This window comes from Mytilus edulis, chromosome 10, assembly GCF_963676685.1.
Source record: "Mytilus edulis chromosome 10, xbMytEdul2.2, whole genome shotgun sequence".
Lineage (NCBI taxonomy): Eukaryota > Metazoa > Mollusca > Bivalvia > Mytilida > Mytilidae > Mytilus > Mytilus edulis.
The window spans coordinates 81508314-81528162 of NC_092353.1; the positions used below are offsets into that span (position 1 = coordinate 81508314).

Consider the following 19849-nt stretch of genomic DNA (forward strand, 5'->3'; position numbering starts at 1 on the left):
TTCCGTAATTAAGAGACATAACAGATACCAAACGATTGTTCAAATACCTACAATATATACCAATACAAATATCAAAACATACCACCTATACTATAATTTGGTTAATTATTCCGGATTTGTTTAAGGTTTTCGATTTTTTATTTTTCGGTTTAAAAAAGGGGTGATGTGAATGTCATAAATATGGAAAGTTTTGATGTTCTGTAACCTGATTCAACTTTATTCAAACAAACACACAATATTGTCATTCGAATGTGCCTATACCAAATCAAGGCTTTGATATCCAATCGCCAATTCAATAAGGAGATTCAGATGAATTCTGTCTAGACTAACCAGTATGTGCATATTTTTTTCTGTAAAAAATAGCCCCATTCCGGACTTGCCATTATGATCACGAAGTTTCAGATTAAAACCTTAAATTACATTATTCTCCTTGGTTTGCTTGTTATATTTTCACGTTTTTGTGTATATTGAAGTCAAGAAAAATTTTGACTGATATTACAAAACAACACATTCTTCATAATAACTTCATGAATATTCTGACTGCGTACACAGAACAGATATGAATTAATCTTAAGTATGGGAAAAGACACTTAAAACTGCTTCACATACTTTAATATGCCAATTATATCAATAAAACTATAATTAAAGCATTTAGATAAAACATAGGAAAAATAAATCAAAATTAAAGTTCAATTAACTCAGATTTGGATATTGTGGTACACCATGATCTGTTTTTTCTTATATTAGCTCCAGTAGTTATCCAGAAATTTAAGTGTTTGCTATAATATATTTTGAAGAAATATACACTCGTTGATAGTTTCATTTTAGTCTTGCAGTTTCTTTTTTCACCAACCTTTCAATTTGATCTAGGCTAACATCAGATTCTACAGTGGTAAATTTTTCCCTCGTGGATTTTGCATGAGACCGAGCACCAGAATGTCCTTTCCTTCTATGTGAAATATATCTTGGTTTTACACCATACTCGACATCCAGTTTAGAAGATATTCTGCGGTCATAACCACGTGACAAATATCTTGGTCTTATATCGGATGAAAATCTGTGAAATTCTGGTTCTGTTGGACGAGATCTTACAAATGAAGAAGAAACTCGCATTCTATGCCTTTTTCTCGATCTGCCTTCGTGCCTTCGTCTTGGGACATTTGTAAATTTGTTTCCTATTTTCTTCCTAACGTCAGCCATAGATGACAAATCGGCTAACAGCTTTGCTGTTGAAGATGGCCCTTCTAACGCTTTGCTGTTTTTCGTAAGGTGTTTAGTTTGCACCCCTCTTGCATTTAATCTCTGATAAACGGTTTGAGCAATTTCGCTTTCATCGACTTCTTGACCATCAGCGACATATTTTTCGACTTCATTCCTTACTTCCGATGTGAATTCATTCAATGACAGTTGTTCCTGAGCTCCTCCAATTATCACATTTATGAGTTGGTATGGGTTTCGCATAGGTACATATTGTCCACCTGTGTTGTAAGCTAGAGCTTCAAAGAAATCCTTGTATTTATTGATAGATGGCTCGACACCAACAGTATATAATGTTATACCCAATTTAGCTAATTCTCGTACAGTTTACATTGGATCGTGTTCATTCGGACATCCGTTATGAAATGAACTATCCATAGAAGGATCCAAAGCATGAGGCGGAGCATCGGAAACCATAATACTGATTTTAGTTGATTCCTTATTCCATGATAACATTGCCGCTTCATTCAAAGCATCAGCAACAGCTTCCGGTGTGTCGCCACCTCCTTGTGCTTTTGCATTGTCCAGCCATGTTTTCATTGTTTCCACGGATTTAGTAAAATCATGGGTTCTTGTCACGAACGATCGCTCCTGTGGTTTGTGATCTCTGTATTCCACGAAGGCCAGCCGAACTCTACTTTGCGAACTTCGTACAATAGCGTTAACAATTTTTCGAATATTTGCCTTCGCACTATTAATATAAGAAGACATGCTTCCTGTAGTGTCCATAATAAAAGCTAGATCAAGAGGATGTCCGAGAGAAACTGGAGGTCTAACTGATCTTGGTATTTCAGTGGATGCTGGGTGTCTAGTTGCTGGAGGATCAATTGGTGGTCTGATAGTTCTTAGTGGATTGATTGGTGGCAAAACAGGTTTTGGCGGCATGAAATCATCTTCCCGGAGAGTCGTTGACTGGGTTATGCAAATAAAAGTAGTACAAAGTAAAACTGCAATATAACAAGTTTGTTCCATGATTACAGTCTGAACGTTTACATGTGTTTCCAAACTATTCAATATATTTATAGTCTTTCAAGTGAATCATTGCGGTAAATACTTGATAAAACTCTTGAGAGTACTTAAAATATTCACCTACATAGTACCAGGCCCCGACAATACGTAACTTGATCTTCTAGTGACTGACCTACTATTTCCAATTAATCAAAACATAACAAAGAGCGTCTCTCTCCATGTTTTGAGAGTGCTCGCTTCTAGTGTATAATTTCATATTTGTAACCACTACGGTTTTTCCAAGTCTAGACCTATATTTTATTGTGCTATTGTCATTTTTTTGTATTCTTATCTTTCTTTTTTGCTTTGTGTTGGCTTTGCTTGTATATAGAGTGTCTATATTTTAAATTTTTTCTTTGTTGTAATAAATATTTGTTGATGTTGTCTAATGCTGAGTCCGTTGCTGTGTGTGTTACATTTTAATGTTGTGTCATTGTTCTCCTCTAATATTTAATGCGTTTCCCTCAGTTTTAGTTTGTTACCCCGATTTTGTTTTTTGTCCATAGATTTATGAGTTTTGAACAGCGGTATACTACTGTTGCCTTTATTTATTTACGGTGATTAGGATCTAACACAATGTTGACTGCTGTGACCCAATTTAACCTATTATGAAAATTGAGAAAGGAAATGGGGAATGTGTCAAAGCGACAACAACCCGATCATAGAGCAGACAACAGCTGAAGGCCACTTATGGGTCTTCAATGTAGCGAGAAACTCCCGCACCCGGAGTCGTCCTTCAGCTGGCCCCTTAAAAAATATGTATACTAGTACAGTGATAATAGACGTCATACTAAACTCCGAATTATACACAAGAAACTAAAATTAAATATCATACAGGACTAACAAATGCTCAAACATAGTTGTCAATTTACTGGAATTATATGCGATTACTATACAAGTGATAGGTTAAGCTAGCTATAAAACAAGGATTAATCCATTATTGTCTACATAAGGAAATGTCGGTACCAAGTCAGGAATATGACAGTGATTTCTCATTCGTTTGATATGTTTATCATTTGATTTTTTAGCAAAAGGACTTTCCGTTTTGAATTTCCTTGGAGTTCAGTATTATTGCTATTTTTGCTTTTTCAAATGTTTGCACTGCAAAACCTATATAATCGTATAGACATAAGCGTAATTAAATTTGCATCTCAGATGCCCTTCCTGTGGAATATTTGGAAAATCATAAAATTATAGTTAATGAATAATGATGCTGTTTTTGAAGCGATACAACCGTCAATTGATGATGTACACCCGTCAAATCCGATGGCAACGCTTCAGAATATCATATCAGGAAATCAATACAACAGTTGATGCTTCTTGATTAATGCTTTGAAAATTAAAATCATTATTAAAAGACGGTGATGGTATGAATAATTTACACACTTTATTTGTTGTTCATGTTGAAATTACTGCAAATTATTGTCATAACATTAAATGGCTGTGTGTAAAAAAAAAGTTCAGTTATATTGTATACTTTTTTATTTCTTGTCACAAACATACTAAGGTATTAACAGTTAATGGATTTTTGACAACAGTATAAAAATGACTACAGTGTGTCAAGTCTACAGCCGGCTAATGAGCCCTGGTCCAACAGGTGTGTGACTATCAAAGATCTGCAATCAATAGCCATTACTCAAATGACAACGGACAATAGGATTGACTATATACATTGAAGTTAAGTAAATTGTTCGTCAATATCAAACAATTTTTACATCAACATCATATACATTGTGACGTTGTACATATAAAATTTGTTAATTGGTCTTAAGTATATGGGAAATAACACTTGGATTATGTTTCACGTACCATTCAAACAGATATAATCGGAACCATAAGCTACTTAATTTGTACCAGTCCCTGTCAAAAGATGTGATTACTACTAACATGTAACGGAATTTAATTATAAGTGCCTTTTGATCCTACTATAGAATGGTTAAAGTTGTTTGTCTTTTCATCATTTCTACTTGATCCTTTTTGCGAATAACGTGTAGTCAGCATGGTTAGGTTATATGTATTTGACAATTTTAAACGTGTAATTTTTTCAATTGTTAGAATTTCAGATTTCTAAAGTTGATTGATTTTACTTGCATATAAAATGTCTATCTGTATTCAAAGATTTTGTTTATAATTAAATATATAAGCCTACAATTATTTTGATTGACAAACTACAATCACATTGTGTTATAAAGCGTCGTTTGATATCCCATCAAATACTAAATCCTTGACAACACATGGGTCCCGTAAGAAATGAATAGTAACATGTAGAAATATTGAAATACAAATATTTAATTGACAATCACCAATAAACAAGAAATGATTAAGATTGACTGTAAACCAACTTATTTTCGCAAGCGTTTTTTTTCGCGACTTTCGTATGTAGAAAAATAACGCGAATATAAAACGTCGCGAATATGTTAAACTTGGATCTTTCCTTATTTAACTACAACAAGTTAATTAGAAAGTCGTGAAATAAAATAGCCGCGACGTGAACTTAACAGGGTAAAACGCGAAACGAAGTATTGGCGAAAATAAGTTGGTTTACAGTATTGCATAAATAATAAATAAATGCTACCAGACATGATAGAATGAAAAGTTGCATAATAATATATCATATCATCGATAGTTATCAAAAGTACTAGGATTATAATTTAGTACGCCAGACGCGCGTTTCGTCTACATATAAGACTCATCAGTGACGCTCATATCAATATAGTTATAAAGCCAAACAATACAAAGTTGAAGAGCATAGGGGATCCAAAATTCCAAAAAGTTGTGCCAAATACGGCTATAAGGTAATCTATTCCTGGGACAAGAAAATCCTTAGTATTCCTATTCCTGATATCTAAACACTCTCAATGACATATGAAAGTGTAGACATGTAAAAAGTAAAATCACAAAAATACTGAACTTAGAGGAAAATCAATTCGGGAAGTCCATAATCACATGGAAAAATCAAATAACAAAACGCATCAAAAACGAATGGACAAGAACTGTCATATTCCTGACTTGGTACAGGCATTTTCAAATGTAGAAAATGGTGAAGTAAAATGCAAAGCTAATGTTTATCAATAGAGATATTTTAAACAATGTTAACATTATTAATACTACGTTATAAATACTGCATGCACTGTATTCATATACATATTGAGGCAAATATATATAAATAGAGTAAGAAATGATGTACTAATAGATTTTTAATTTTCCTTATTATTTCTTGGAAAATGTAAAGGTCTTCTCCTTCTACTCACTCATCTTAAACGTTTTTCTGTTATTGTTGCTCTGTCCTTCGGGATATATTACCGAAGTTGTATTCTGAACAACATTTCAGAATTTTGGACCTCAATTTTTTCAACTTCGTGACTTAATTTGTCCATTTAAGCTTTTTTATTCGAGTGTCACTGATTAGTCTTTTGTAGACCAAACGTGCATTTGGCGTACAAATTTGAATCCTGGTATTTATGTTGAACTTATCTATATTGTTTATCAAATCATTGTATGACATTTTTTAACCATTGTTAGACTTTCTGAAAGAAAAAAAAATATTACTGTTTGTTTACATTTGACTTTTCAAGCACTGATCATAAATTATTTGTTTTGTTTGACCTAAGCGTTGTTTTGTCAATCAACAATTATTCACAAGATATAATAATAAGTTTTGTGAAATACATAGAACTAGTATAAGTTTGATTATGCAGGGGTTTGAGAACAGTTGATATATAATCATACCAGATTCACTATCTTCATAGCGTCAAATAAAGGCAACAGTAGCATACTTCTGTTGAATAGCCATACATCGATTAACATGATTAAGCGAAAAACAAATCAGGGTCACAAACCAAAACCGAATGAAACACATAAACTATAAGTGGACAACAATGGAACAACTTAATCACAAAACAAGGGCCAACATAAAACAAACGAAATAATTGATAACAACTGCCATATTCCTGACTTAGTACATTACATTTTAAAGAAAATATGGTGGGTTTAACCTGTATTTTGACTAGCAAAACTTCCCGCTTACATGACAATGTTGAATGTTAAAAATACCGCTTGAATGACAACATAACGTGAAAGGAATACATTATAAATAAATGCAAGAATACTTGGGACAGAGATATACATTAATAAATACTATAATATATATAATTGTACATTAAAGACATGTAAACAACAGGAAACAATGGAACAGTCCCATGAATTTAACGACAGTACACCAGTATATTAAAATGGAATTATGAATAGAATATAAAGTTGAGTTTGTTATGGTAGTATTTTGTGTATTTTTGGCACATTTTTTGGATCTTCAATGCTTTTCAACTTTGTTCTTGTTTGGCTTTATAAATATTTTCATATGAGCGTCAATAATGAGTCTTATGTAGACGAAACACGCGTCTGATGTACTAAATTATAATCCTGGTACCTTTGATAACTGTTTACACCATTGGGTCGATGTTTTGTTCCCGAGGGTATCACCAGCCCAGTAGTCAACACTTCGGTGTTGACATGAATATCAATAATGTGGTCATTTTTATAAATATCCTGTTTACAAAATTTTGAATTTTTCGAAAAACTAAGGATTTTCTTATCCTATGCATAGATTACCGTAGCCATATTTGGCACAACTTTTGGAATTTTGGATCCTCAATGCTCTTCAACTTTGTACTTGTTTGGCTTTATAAATGTATTGACGGAGCATCACTGATGAGTCTTATGTAGACGAAACGCGCGTCTGGTGTACTAATTCATAATCCTGGTACCTTTGATAACTATTACAAGAATAGTTTGATAACCCTTACAAGAATAGTAATACATAATTGTGTGTGTAATGAAGTCTAATTCGGTAGGTCACATTTGTGAAAAGGGATTCCAACGTTTTGTGTGTTTGGGATGCTCATCCAACTTGGTCAATGTAATGGAAATATAAACAGCTGCCATACAAGTGGGAGGGTTAGCTAGCTTTAAAACCAGGTTTAATCTGGCACTAATATACTATTATGATCTATGTTAAATCCCCTATTTCAAATGGCAGTTGTTTTTCACTTGTTCTGTTGATAAATAGCCTTTGATTTTCCCTTTGTTTTTAATTTTCCTTGGAATTCAGCACTTTTGTTATGCTTTTGTATGCTAACAAGTTGTAATTCAAACCGATCTTTTTGGCTGTTCAGTTTCCGTTTATCTATCATACACATATGTACTCTTTCTATGACACATGTGCAATCTTTCTGTGAAATTTCAGGGATCTGGTTTGAAAACTGTAGGTGACACTCAATACAAAAACAATTAATTTACCACTTTGTAAAAAGGTGGGATTCATTCAACAATGCTATTATAACAGGCGTACGACTTTATAATGTGTGCAATCTCTCTATGAAGATTTCAGAGATCTGGATTTAAAACTGTAAGAGTATGAATGCCTATACAATTCTATTTCAGCACATGTTTGATTACATAAAGATGCCTAAAATTTTTGTAATTTTTCAATTAAAAAGGGGCATAACTCTAGAAGAGTTCTAGTGCTCCTACCAAAATTCAAACTAAATCTGTATTTTGTGATAATCAGCATTGTGTATAAGTTTCATAAAATTTGGTTGAGGCAAACTCAAGTTAGAGAACGGAAACCAATTTTGGGACATACAGACGTACACGAGTAAAACTTAAAGAAGAATAACACACACTTTTATCACATTTATTTACTTGTTCATTGATACAACTAAACTAGAAATACAAAGAATCTTATAATGAGACGTTAAAATGTCAAACATTTAAAACAAAATATGAACATGGTAAAAACATAATTCCATTATACATTATCAACAATTGAAGGAACACTCAGATAAAATGTACTGGCATATGAACTAACATTATTTACATTTACATTGTCAATATAGTGTCATCAACATTGTACTGTACCAGGCAGCTGGTACCAGATTATTTTGCGTCAAACTTTGTTCATGGATTGGGCCTAAGTAGGAATACTTCAACCTTACCCATGTTTGTTGTTTGGGTTTATGGTCTTGTACAAGACATTCAAATCTACATTGAAATATTCACACCAGGTAAAACTTGAATTAAAATGGCTACGAGCAAATATAGTGAAAATACAACACATGCTAAAGATTCCTAATATTAGTGTACAGAATTCATTTTTAACTTGCACATTTGGGAATATGTCACCTTTAAATAATTCATACATAGATGAATTGATTGCACTTGATGTATGAAGCATTCATGAAAGAAAATGAGGAGCCAAATTTTTCACAATTGATATTTAAGACTTGGAAAGCTGAATTATTTAAACCACATATTATCTTGAAAATCAGATCTAAGGGGAAGCCACTGAAGAAAAAAAATTGATAAAAGTGACAAATGATGGAACATGAACAAAAGCAATAATCAAACTCGGTTAAACCATGAATGTGAAATCAGAAACTATTGCAATTTTAGAAAAATGGACAAAATGCACGATTATTTTTTGTAATTTCAGGAAAATCTGCACACAGATATCAGAATTTTATAATTTCATCTATTTTTTTTATTATACTGTGTATACAAAAATTCTTCAGTGCATTTAATATGCAGATTGTTGCACAATGGACAAAAGTGTTAAGATTAAGTTATACAATTACAGAACATGATATCAAAATTTTAATTTATTTTGTAGTTGAAAACTATTCAGTCATAATTTTTTCACAATGATAAAATCATCGCAAACAAATTATTACTTTAGCCAATACATTTAATCTGTATGAAGAAAGGAGTTCGGTATTTTTGTTATTTTATTTTGCTCTAGCAGACTGTAGTTCAAAAACTAACAAGTTGTTCAATCATACTTTTCCCAAATATATACCAATTATGTCCACACCAACCTATTACGTCCGTTTTGGGTTGCTCACACAATGTAGTCAATGTAACAGCTTTCATATAAGTACGAAGTAAGCATCCTGGTATTTCATTCTACAGCTTTCATAACAGGCAAGACAAACATTTACATTTATAGGCAATAAATCTTATTCAATCATGCTGGAAGCTAAATAAAACTTGTACAGCTGATCATTTTTGTTATCCCAGTTTCTGTCCATCTTGAATGAATTTCAGAATAATGGACTGAAGGACGGACAGAGCTATAACAGTATACCCCCCCCACACACACTTTTTTTTTAAAGCAGGGGGATAAAAAACACACAATCTCTATACTAGATGTACTACAATCATTCAGTCCAAGTTTGGTAGAAATTTATTCCAAGGCTTAAAAGATGGTTAGTATTTAGGGCCAGGTGAGCACAAATCAAACTAGAGGCTCTAAAGAGCCTGTGTCGCTCATCTTGGTCATTGTGCATATTAAACAAAGGAAACAGATGAATTAATGACTAAATTGTGTTTTGGTGATATGTTTTTAGATCTTATTTTACTGAACATTCTTGCTGCTTATAATTATCTTTATCTAAAATGAACTCGGCCCAGTAGTTACAGTGGAAAATATTTCGTAAAAATTTACAAAAATTTACAAAATTTATGAAAATTGTTAAATATTGACTATAAAGGGCAATAACTCCTTAAGGGGTCAATTGACCATTTTGATCATGTGGACTTATTTGTAGGTCTTACTTTGCTGAACATTATTGCTGTTTACAGTTTATCTCTATCTATAATAATATTCAAGATAATAACCAAAAGCTGTCATATTTTCTTAAATTACCAATTCAGGGCCAGCAACCCAACAACGGATTGCCTGATTGGTCTGAAAATTTCAGGGCAGATAGATCCTTACATAATGAACAATTTTATTCTGTAAGATTTGCTCTAAATGCTTTGATTTCAAAAATATGAGCCAAAAACTGCATTTTACCCTATGTACTATTTTTAGCCATGTCGGCCATCTTGGTTTGTGGGCAGGGTCATCGGACACATTTTTTAAACAAGATACCCTAATGATGATTGTGGACATGTTTGGTTAAATTTGTCTTTATAGTTTCAGAGTAGAAGATTTTTGTAAAAGATAACAAAAATTTACGAAAAATTGTTAAACATTGACTAAAAGGGGCAATAACTCCTTAAGGGGTCAACTGATCATTTTGGTTATGTTGACTTATTTGTAGATCTTACTTTGCTGAACATAATTGCTGTTTACAGTTTATCTCTATCTATTATAATATGCAAGATAATAACCAACCAGATGCTCCGCAGGGCGCAGCTTTATACGACCGCAGAGGTTGAACCCTGAACGGTTGGGGCAAGTATGGACACAACATTCAAGCTGGATTCAGCTCTAAATTTGGATTGTGATTAAATAGTTGACACAGCATAGGTTTCTGACACAGAATGAATGTGGTCTAATGAACTTAAAATTTTTTTTTTGCCTCTGAGCAATTCACTATGCTGTTGAATATTAATCCTCTCAAAAAAATGTTTGAAGAAATTTTCTTTTTATTTATGAAATCTGAAATGAGAAAAATTTACCCCCCCCCCATTTTTTTTTCTCACATCCCCCTTTCCCTTATTCCAAAACTGATCTCAATTCAAATTCTAATGGAGTTTGCAACAATAACTGCTCATTTAAATACATCATAAAATATTAAAATGTAAAAAAAAGTGCTTGTTATCACTGAATGGAAAAGATTGTTTTAATTTATCAGTTGGTAGTAAAAGTGAAAATACATTGTATATTGTATAAAACAATGATTTAAGTTGATTCAACTACTATTCTGGACAAGGAAAGATAACTCCAATTGAAAATTTCTTGCTATTGCACAATATTGTGCAATTAGATATTTCTTGCTATTGGGCAATACTGTGCAATTGAAAATACTTACTATTGCACAATACTGTGCAATTGAAGATTTCTTGCTATTGAACAATACTGTGCAATTGAAAATTTCTTGCTATTGCACAATACTGTGCAATTGAAGATTTCTTGCTATTGATGAATACTGTGCAATTGAAAATTTCTTGCTATTGAACTATACTTAATATAATAATTTTGAATCCTGATTTGGACCAACTTGAAAACTGGGCCCATAATCAAAAATCTAAGTACATGTTTAGATTCAGCATATCAAAGAAGCCCAAGAATTTAATTTTTGTTAAAATCAAACTTAGTTTAATTTTGGACCCTTTGGACTTTAATGTAGACCAATTTGAAAACGGGACCAAAAATTAAGAATCTACATACACAGTTAGATTTGGAATATCAAAGAACCCCAATTATTCAATTTTTTATGAAATCAAACAAAGTTTAATTTTGGACCCCGATTTGGACCAACTTGAAAACTGGGTCAATAATAAAAAATCTAAGTACATTTTTAGATTCAGCATATCAAAGAACCCCAAGGATTCAATTTTTGTTAAAATCAAACTAAGTTTAATTTTGGACCCTTTGGACCTTAATGTAGACCAATTTGAAAACAGGACCAAAAATTAAGAATCTACATACACAGTTAGATTTGGCATATCAAAGAAACCCCAATTATTCAATTTTTGATGAAATCAAACAAAGTTTAGTTTTGGACCTTTTGGGCCCCTTATTCCCAAACTGTTGGGACCAAAACTCCCAAAATCAATCCCAACCTTCCTTTTAATGGTCATAAACCTTGTGTTTAAATTTGATAGATTTCTATTTACTTATACTAAAGTTATGGTGCGAAAACCAAGAAAAATGCTTATTTGGGCCCCTTTTTGGCCCCCAATTCCTAAACTGTTGGGACCAAAACTTACAAAATCAATCCCAACCTTCCTTTTATGGTCATAAACCTTGTGTTTAAATTTCATAGATTTCTATTTACTTAAACTAAAGTTATAGTGCGAAAACCTAAAGTATTCGGAAGACGACGACGACAACGCCAACGCGATACCAATATACGACCAAAAAATTAAAATTTTTGCGGTCGTATAAAAACGGCAAAATTTCCTTAAAATTACCAATTCAGGGGAAGCAACCCAACAACGGGTTGTCTGATTCATCTGAAAATTTCAGGGCAGATAGATCTTGACAACAATTTTACCCCATATCAGATTTGCTCTAAATGCTTTGGTTTCAGAGATATAATCCAAGATCTACATTTTGCCCCTATGTTCTATTTTTAGCCATGGCGGCCATCTTGGTTGGTTGGCCGGGTCACCTGACACATTTTTTAAACAAGATACCCCAATGATGATTGTGGCCCAGTAGTTTCAGAGGAGAAGATTTTTGTAAAAGTTAACGACGCCGGATGCAAAGTGATGTGAAAAGCTCACTTGGCCCTTCGGGCCAGGTGAGCTAAAAAATAGCACCACAATAGTATGTGCACAACTTTATTTCACATGAGCACTCTTTCTGTGACAAATGTGCAATTTTTCTGTGAAATTTCAGAGATCTTGTTTGAAAACTAGGCGAAGTTCAATACAAAAATATCGATACCTTCTGGTTATTTGCTGAAAACTATTAACTAATCAGTTTGAACAAAAGGTGGGATTCATTCAACAATGCTATTATAACAGGCGTACGACTTTATAATGTGTGCAATCTCTCTATGAAGATTTCAGAGATCTGGATTTAAAACTGTAAGAGTATGAATGCCTATACAATTCTATTTCAGCACATGTTTGATTACATAAAGATGCCTAAAATTTTTGTAATTTTTCAATTAAAAAGGGGCATAACTCTAGAAGAGTTCTAGCGCTCCTACGAAAATTCAAACTAAATCTGTATTTTGTGATAATCAGCATTGTGTATAAGTTTCATAAAATTTGGTTGAGGCAAACTCAAGTTAGAGAACGGAAACCAATTTTGGGACATACAGACGTACACGAGTAAAACTTAAAGAAGAATAACACACACTTTTATCACATTTATTTACTTGTTCATTGATACAACTAAACTAGAAATACAAAGAATCTTATAATGAGACGTTAAAATGTCAAACATTTAAAACAAAATATGAACATGGTAAAAACATAATTCCATTATACATTATCAACAATTGAAGGAACACTCAGATAAAATGTACTGGCATATGAACTAACATTATTTACATTTACATTGTCAATATAGTGTCATCAACATTGTACTGTACCAGGCAGCTGGTACCAGATTATTTTGCGTCAAACTTTGTTCATGGATTGGGCCTAAGTAGGAATACTTCAACCTTACCCATGTTTGTTGTTTGGGTTTATGGTCTTGTACAAGACATTCAAATCTACATTGAAATATTCACACCAGGTAAAACTTGAATTAAAATGGCTACGAGCAAATATAGTGAAAATACAACACATGCTAAAGATTCCTAATATTAGTGTACAGAATTCATTTTTAACTTGCACATTTGGGAATATGTCACCTTTAAATAATTCATACATAGATGAATTGATTGCACTTGATGTATGAAGCATTCATGAAAGAAAATGAGGAGCCAAATTTTTCACAATTGATATTTAAGACTTGGAAAGCTGAATTATTTAAACCACATATTATCTTGAAAATCAGATCTAAGGGGAAGCCACTGAAGAAAAAAAATTGATAAAAGTGACAAATGATGGAACATGAACAAAAGCAATAATCAAACTCGGTTAAACCATGAATGTGAAATCAGAAACTATTGCAATTTTAGAAAAATGGACAAAATGCACGATTATTTTTTGTAATTTCAGGAAAATCTGCACACAGATATCAGAATTTTATAATTTCATCTATTTTTTTTATTATACTGTGTATACAAAAATTCTTCAGTGCATTTAATATGCAGATTGTTGCACAATGGACAAAAGTGTTAAGATTAAGTTATACAATTACAGAACATGATATCAAAATTTTAATTTATTTTGTAGTTGAAAACTATTCAGTCATAATTTTTTCACAATGATAAAATCATCGCAAACAAATTATTACTTTAGCCAATACATTTAATCTGTATGAAGAAAGGAGTTCGGTATTTTTGTTATTTTATTTTGCTCTAGCAGACTGTAGTTCAAAAACTAACAAGTTGTTCAATCATACTTTTCCCAAATATATACCAATTATGTCCACACCAACCTATTACGTCCGTTCTGGGTTGCTCACACAATGTAGTCAATGTAACAGCTTTCATATAAGTACGAAGTAAGCATCCTGGTATTTCATTCTACAGCTTTCATAACAGGCAAGACAAACATTTACATTTATAGGCAATAAATCTTATTCAATCATGCTGGAAGCTAAATAAAACTTGTACAGCTGATCATTTTTGTTATCCCAGTTTCTGTCCATCTTGAATGAATTTCAGAATAATGGACTGAAGGACGGACAGAGCTATAACAGTATACCCCCCCCCCCCCCACACACTTTTTTTTTTAAAGCAGGGGGATAAAAAACACACAATCTCTATACTAGATGTACTACAATCATTCAGTCCAAGTTTGGTAGAAATTTATTCCAAGGCTTAAAAGATGGTTAGTATTTAGGGCCAGGTGAGCACAAATCAAACTAGAGGCTCTAAAGAGCCTGTGTCGCTCATCTTGGTCATTGTGCATATTAAACAAAGGAAACAGATGAATTAATGACTAAATTGTGTTTTGGTGATATGTTTTTAGATCTTATTTTACTGAACATTCTTGCTGCTTATAATTATCTTTATCTAAAATGAACTCGGCCCAGTAGTTACAGTGGAAAATATTTCGTAAAAATTTACAAAAATTTACAAAATTTATGAAAATTGTTAAATATTGACTATAAAGGGCAATAACTCCTTAAGGGGTCAATTGACCATTTTGATCATGTGGACTTATTTGTAGGTCTTACTTTGCTGAACATTATTGCTGTTTACAGTTTATCTCTATCTATAATAATATTCAAGATAATAACCAAAAGCTGTCATATTTTCTTAAATTACCAATTCAGGGCCAGCAACCCAACAACGGATTGCCTGATTGGTCTGAAAATTTCAGGGCAGATAGATCCTTACATAATGAACAATTTTATTCTGTAAGATTTGCTCTAAATGCTTTGATTTCAAAAATATGAGCCAAAAACTGCATTTTACCCTATGTACTATTTTTAGCCATGTCGGCCATCTTGGTTTGTGGGCAGGGTCATCGGACACATTTTTTAAACAAGATACCCTAATGATGATTGTGGACATGTTTGGTTAAATTTGTCTTTATAGTTTCAGAGTAGAAGATTTTTGTAAAAGATAACAAAAATTTACGAAAAATTGTTAAACATTGACTAAAAGGGGCAATAACTCCTTAAGGGGTCAACTGACCATTTTGGTTATGTTGACTTATTTGTAGATCTTACTTTGCTGAACATAATTGCTGTTTACAGTTTATCTCTATCTATTATAATATGCAAGATAATAACCAACCAGATGCTCCGCAGGGCGCAGCTTTATACGACCGCAGAGGTTGAACCCTGAACGGTTGGGGCAAGTATGGACACAACATTCAAGCTGGATTCAGCTCTAAATTTGGATTGTGATTAAATAGTTGACACAGCATAGGTTTCTGACACAGAATGAATGTGGTCTAATGAACTTAAAATTTTTTTTTTGCCTCTGAGCAATTCACTATGCTGTTGAATATTAATCCTCTCAAAAAAATGTTTGAAGAAATTTTCTTTTTATTTATGAAATCTGAAATGAGAAAAATTGACCCCCCCCCCATTTTTTTTTCTCACATCCCCCTTTCCCTTATTCCAAAACTGATCTCAATTCAAATTCTAATGGAGTTTGCAACAATAACTGCTCATTTAAATACATCATAAAATATTAAAATGTAAAAAAAAGTGCTTGTTATCACTGAATGGAAAAGATTGTTTTAATTTATCAGTTGGTAGTAAAAGTGAAAATACATTGTATATTGTATAAAACAATGATTTAAGTTGATTCAACTACTATTCTGGACAAGGAAAGATAACTCCAATTGAAAATTTCTTGCTATTGCACAATATTGTGCAATTAGATATTTCTTGCTATTGGGCAATACTGTGCAATTGAAAATACTTACTATTGCACAATACTGTGCAATTGAAGATTTCTTGCTATTGAACAATACTGTGCAATTGAAAATTTCTTGCTATTGCACAATACTGTGCAATTGAAGATTTCTTGCTATTGATGAATACTGTGCAATTGAAAATTTCTTGCTATTGAACTATACTTAATATAATAATTTTGAATCCTGATTTGGACCAACTTGAAAACTGGGCCCATAATCAAAAATCTAAGTACATGTTTAGATTCAGCATATCAAAGAAGCCCAAGAATTTAATTTTTGTTAAACTTAGTTTAATTTTGGACCCTTTGGACTTTAATGTAGACCAATTTGAAAACGGGACCAAAAATTAAGAATCTACATACACAGTTAAATTTGGAATATCAAAGAACCCCAATTATTCAATTTTTTATGAAATCAAACAAAGTTTAATTTTGGACCCCGATTTGGACCAACTTGAAAACTGGGTCAATAATAAAAAATCTAAGTACATTTTTAGATTCAGCATATCAAAGAACCCCAAGGATTCAATTTTTGTTAAAATCAAACTAAGTTTAATTTTGGACCCTTTGGACCTTAATGTAGACCAATTTGAAAACAGGACCAAAAATTAAGAATCTACATACACAGTTAGATTTGGCATATCAAAGAAACCCCAATTATTCAATTTTTGATGAAATCAAACAAAGTTTAGTTTTGGACCTTTTGGGCCCCTTATTTCCAAACTGTTGGGACCAAAACTCCCAAAATCAATCCCAACCTTCCTTTTAATGGTCATAAACCTTGTGTTTAAATTTGATAGATTTCTATTTACTTATACTAAAGTTATGGTGCGAAAACCAAGAAAAATGCTTATTTGGGCCCCTTTTTGGCCCCCAATTCCTAAACTGTTGGGACCAAAACTTACAAAATCAATCCCAACCTTCCTTTTATGGTCATAAACCTTGTGTTTAAATTTCATAGATTTCTATTTACTTAAACTAAAGTTATAGTGCGAAAACCTAAAGTATTCGGAAGACGACGACGACAACGCCAACGCGATACCAATATACGACCAAAAAATTAAAATTTTTGCGGTCGTATAAAAACGGCAAAATTTCCTTAAAATTACCAATTCAGGGGAAGCAACCCAACAACGGGTTGTCTGATTCATCTGAAAATTTCAGGGCAGATAGATCTTGACAACAATTTTACCCCATATCAGATTTGCTCTAAATGCTTTGGTTTCAGAGATATAATCCAAGATCTACATTTTGCCCCTATGTTCTATTTTTAGCCATGGCGGCCATCTTGGTTGGTTGGCCGGGTCACCTGACACATTTTTTAAACAAGATACCCCAATGATGATTGTGGCCCAGTAGTTTCAGAGGAGAAGATTTTTGTAAAAGTTAACGACGCCGGATGCAAAGTGATGTGAAAAGCTCACTTGGCCCTTCGGGCCAGGTGAGCTAAAAAATAGCACCACAATAGTATGTGCACAACTTTATTTCACATGAGCACTCTTTCTGTGACAAATGTGCAATTTTTCTGTGAAATTTCAGAGATCTTGTTTGAAAACTAGGCGAAGTTCAATACAAAAATATCGATACCTTCTGGTTATTTGCTGAAAACTATAACTAATCAGTTTGAACAAAAGGTGGGATTCATTCAACAATGCTATTATAACAGGCGTACGACTTTATAATGTGTGCAATCTCTCTATGAAGATTTCAGAGATCTGGATTTAAAACTGTAAGAGTATGAATGCCTATACAATTCTATTTCAGCACATGTTTGATTACATAAAGATGCCTAAAATTTTTGTAATTTTTCAATTAAAAAGGGGCATAACTCTAGAAGAGTTCTAGCGCTCCTACGAAAATTCAAACTAAATCTGTATTTTGTGATAATCAGCATTGTGTATAAGTTTCATAAAATTTGGTTGAGGCAAACTCAAGTTAGAGAACGGAAACCAATTTTGGGACATACAGACGTACACGAGTAAAACTTAAAGAAGAATAACACACACTTTTATCACATTTATTTACTTGTTCATTGATACAACTAAACTAGAAATACAAAGAATCTTATAATGAGACGTTAAAATGTCAAACATTTAAAACAAAATATGAACATGGTAAAAAAATAATTCAATAATACATTATCAACAATTGAAGGAACACTCAGATAAAATGTACTGGCATATGAACTAACATTATTTACATATTGTCAATATAGTGTCATCAACATTGTACTGTACCAGGCAGCTGGTACCAGATTATTTTGCGTCAAATTTTGATAATGGATTACGCCTAAAAAGGAATACTCCAATTTTACCCATGTTTGTTGTTTGGGTTTATGGTATTGTACATTGAAATATTCACAACAGGTAAAACTTGCATTAAAATGGCTACAGGAAATATAGTGAAAATACAACGCATGCTAAAGATTCCTAATATTAGTGTACAAAATTCATTTGAACTTGCACATTTGGGATTATGTGACATTTTAATAATTCAAAAAAGATGAACTGATTGCACTTGATGTATGAAGCATTCATGAAAGAAAATGAGGAATCAAATCTTTCACAATTTATATTTAAGACTTGGAAAGCTGAATTATTTAAACCACATATTATCTTGAAAATCAGATCTAAGGGGAAGCCACTGAAGAAAACATTTTGATAAAAGTGACAAATGATGGAACATGAACAAAAGCAATAATCAAACTTGGGTAAATCATGAATGTAAAATCAGGAACTATTGCAATTTTAGAAAAAAATGGACAAAATGCACAATTATTTTTTGTAATTTCAGGAAAATCTGCACACAGATAGATGTATCAGATATCAGAATTTAAAATTTCATCTATTTATTTATTATACTGTGTATACAAAAATTCTTCAGTGCATTTAATATGAAGATTGTTCCACAATGGACAAAAGTGCCAAGATTAAGTTATACAATTACAGAACATGATATCAAAATTTTAAAGTTATTTTGTAGTTGAAAACTATTCAGTCATAATTTTTTCACAATGATAAAATCATCGCAAACAAATTATTACTTTAGCCATTATATTTAATCTGTATGAAGAAAGAAAACAAATAGCTTAGATACCTGGGAATAAGATTTAAAATGTTGCTACAAACAATCTAGCCTTAAATATCACATTAAATATTTTGCCACTTTTTAAACATAAAATTGAGACTTTAATATAGCACTTTAATTTTTGCAACTTATTTAAAACCTAATATAACAATTACTTTACAATTAAAATGAATAAATACCAATAATGTATTCTAAAATTATAATAAAACTTGAACTGGATTAAAATTTCTGTTGCTTAGCAACAGAACATGATCAAGATATGTAAATATAGTATAATAACTAAGTAGAAGCTATTGCTAACCATCACTTCTGATACATTCATACAATATAATAGTGGTTGGTTTGATTAACATGGACCATAGGGATTAAGTTTTACAGAATTACATTCCCACACATAAGACTAATAAGTGGTCAGTATGATTAACATGGACCATAGGGATTAAGTTTTACAGAATTACATTCCCACACATAAGACTAATAAGTGGTCAGTATGATTAACATGGACCATAGGGATTAAGTTTTACAGAATTACATTCCCACACATAAGA

General features: G+C 32.2%; 1 protein-coding gene across 1 annotated transcript; it reads right to left on the minus strand.

The window, feature by feature from the left end:
• Positions 1-1584: 1584 nt before the first annotated feature.
• Positions 1585-2142, minus strand: LOC139493038 (alpha-protein kinase vwkA-like). Its single transcript, XM_071281179.1, has one exon. The coding sequence runs from the start codon at positions 2140-2142 to the stop codon at positions 1585-1587; it is 558 nt and encodes a 185-aa protein (XP_071137280.1).
• Positions 2143-19849: the final 17707 nt, after the last annotated feature.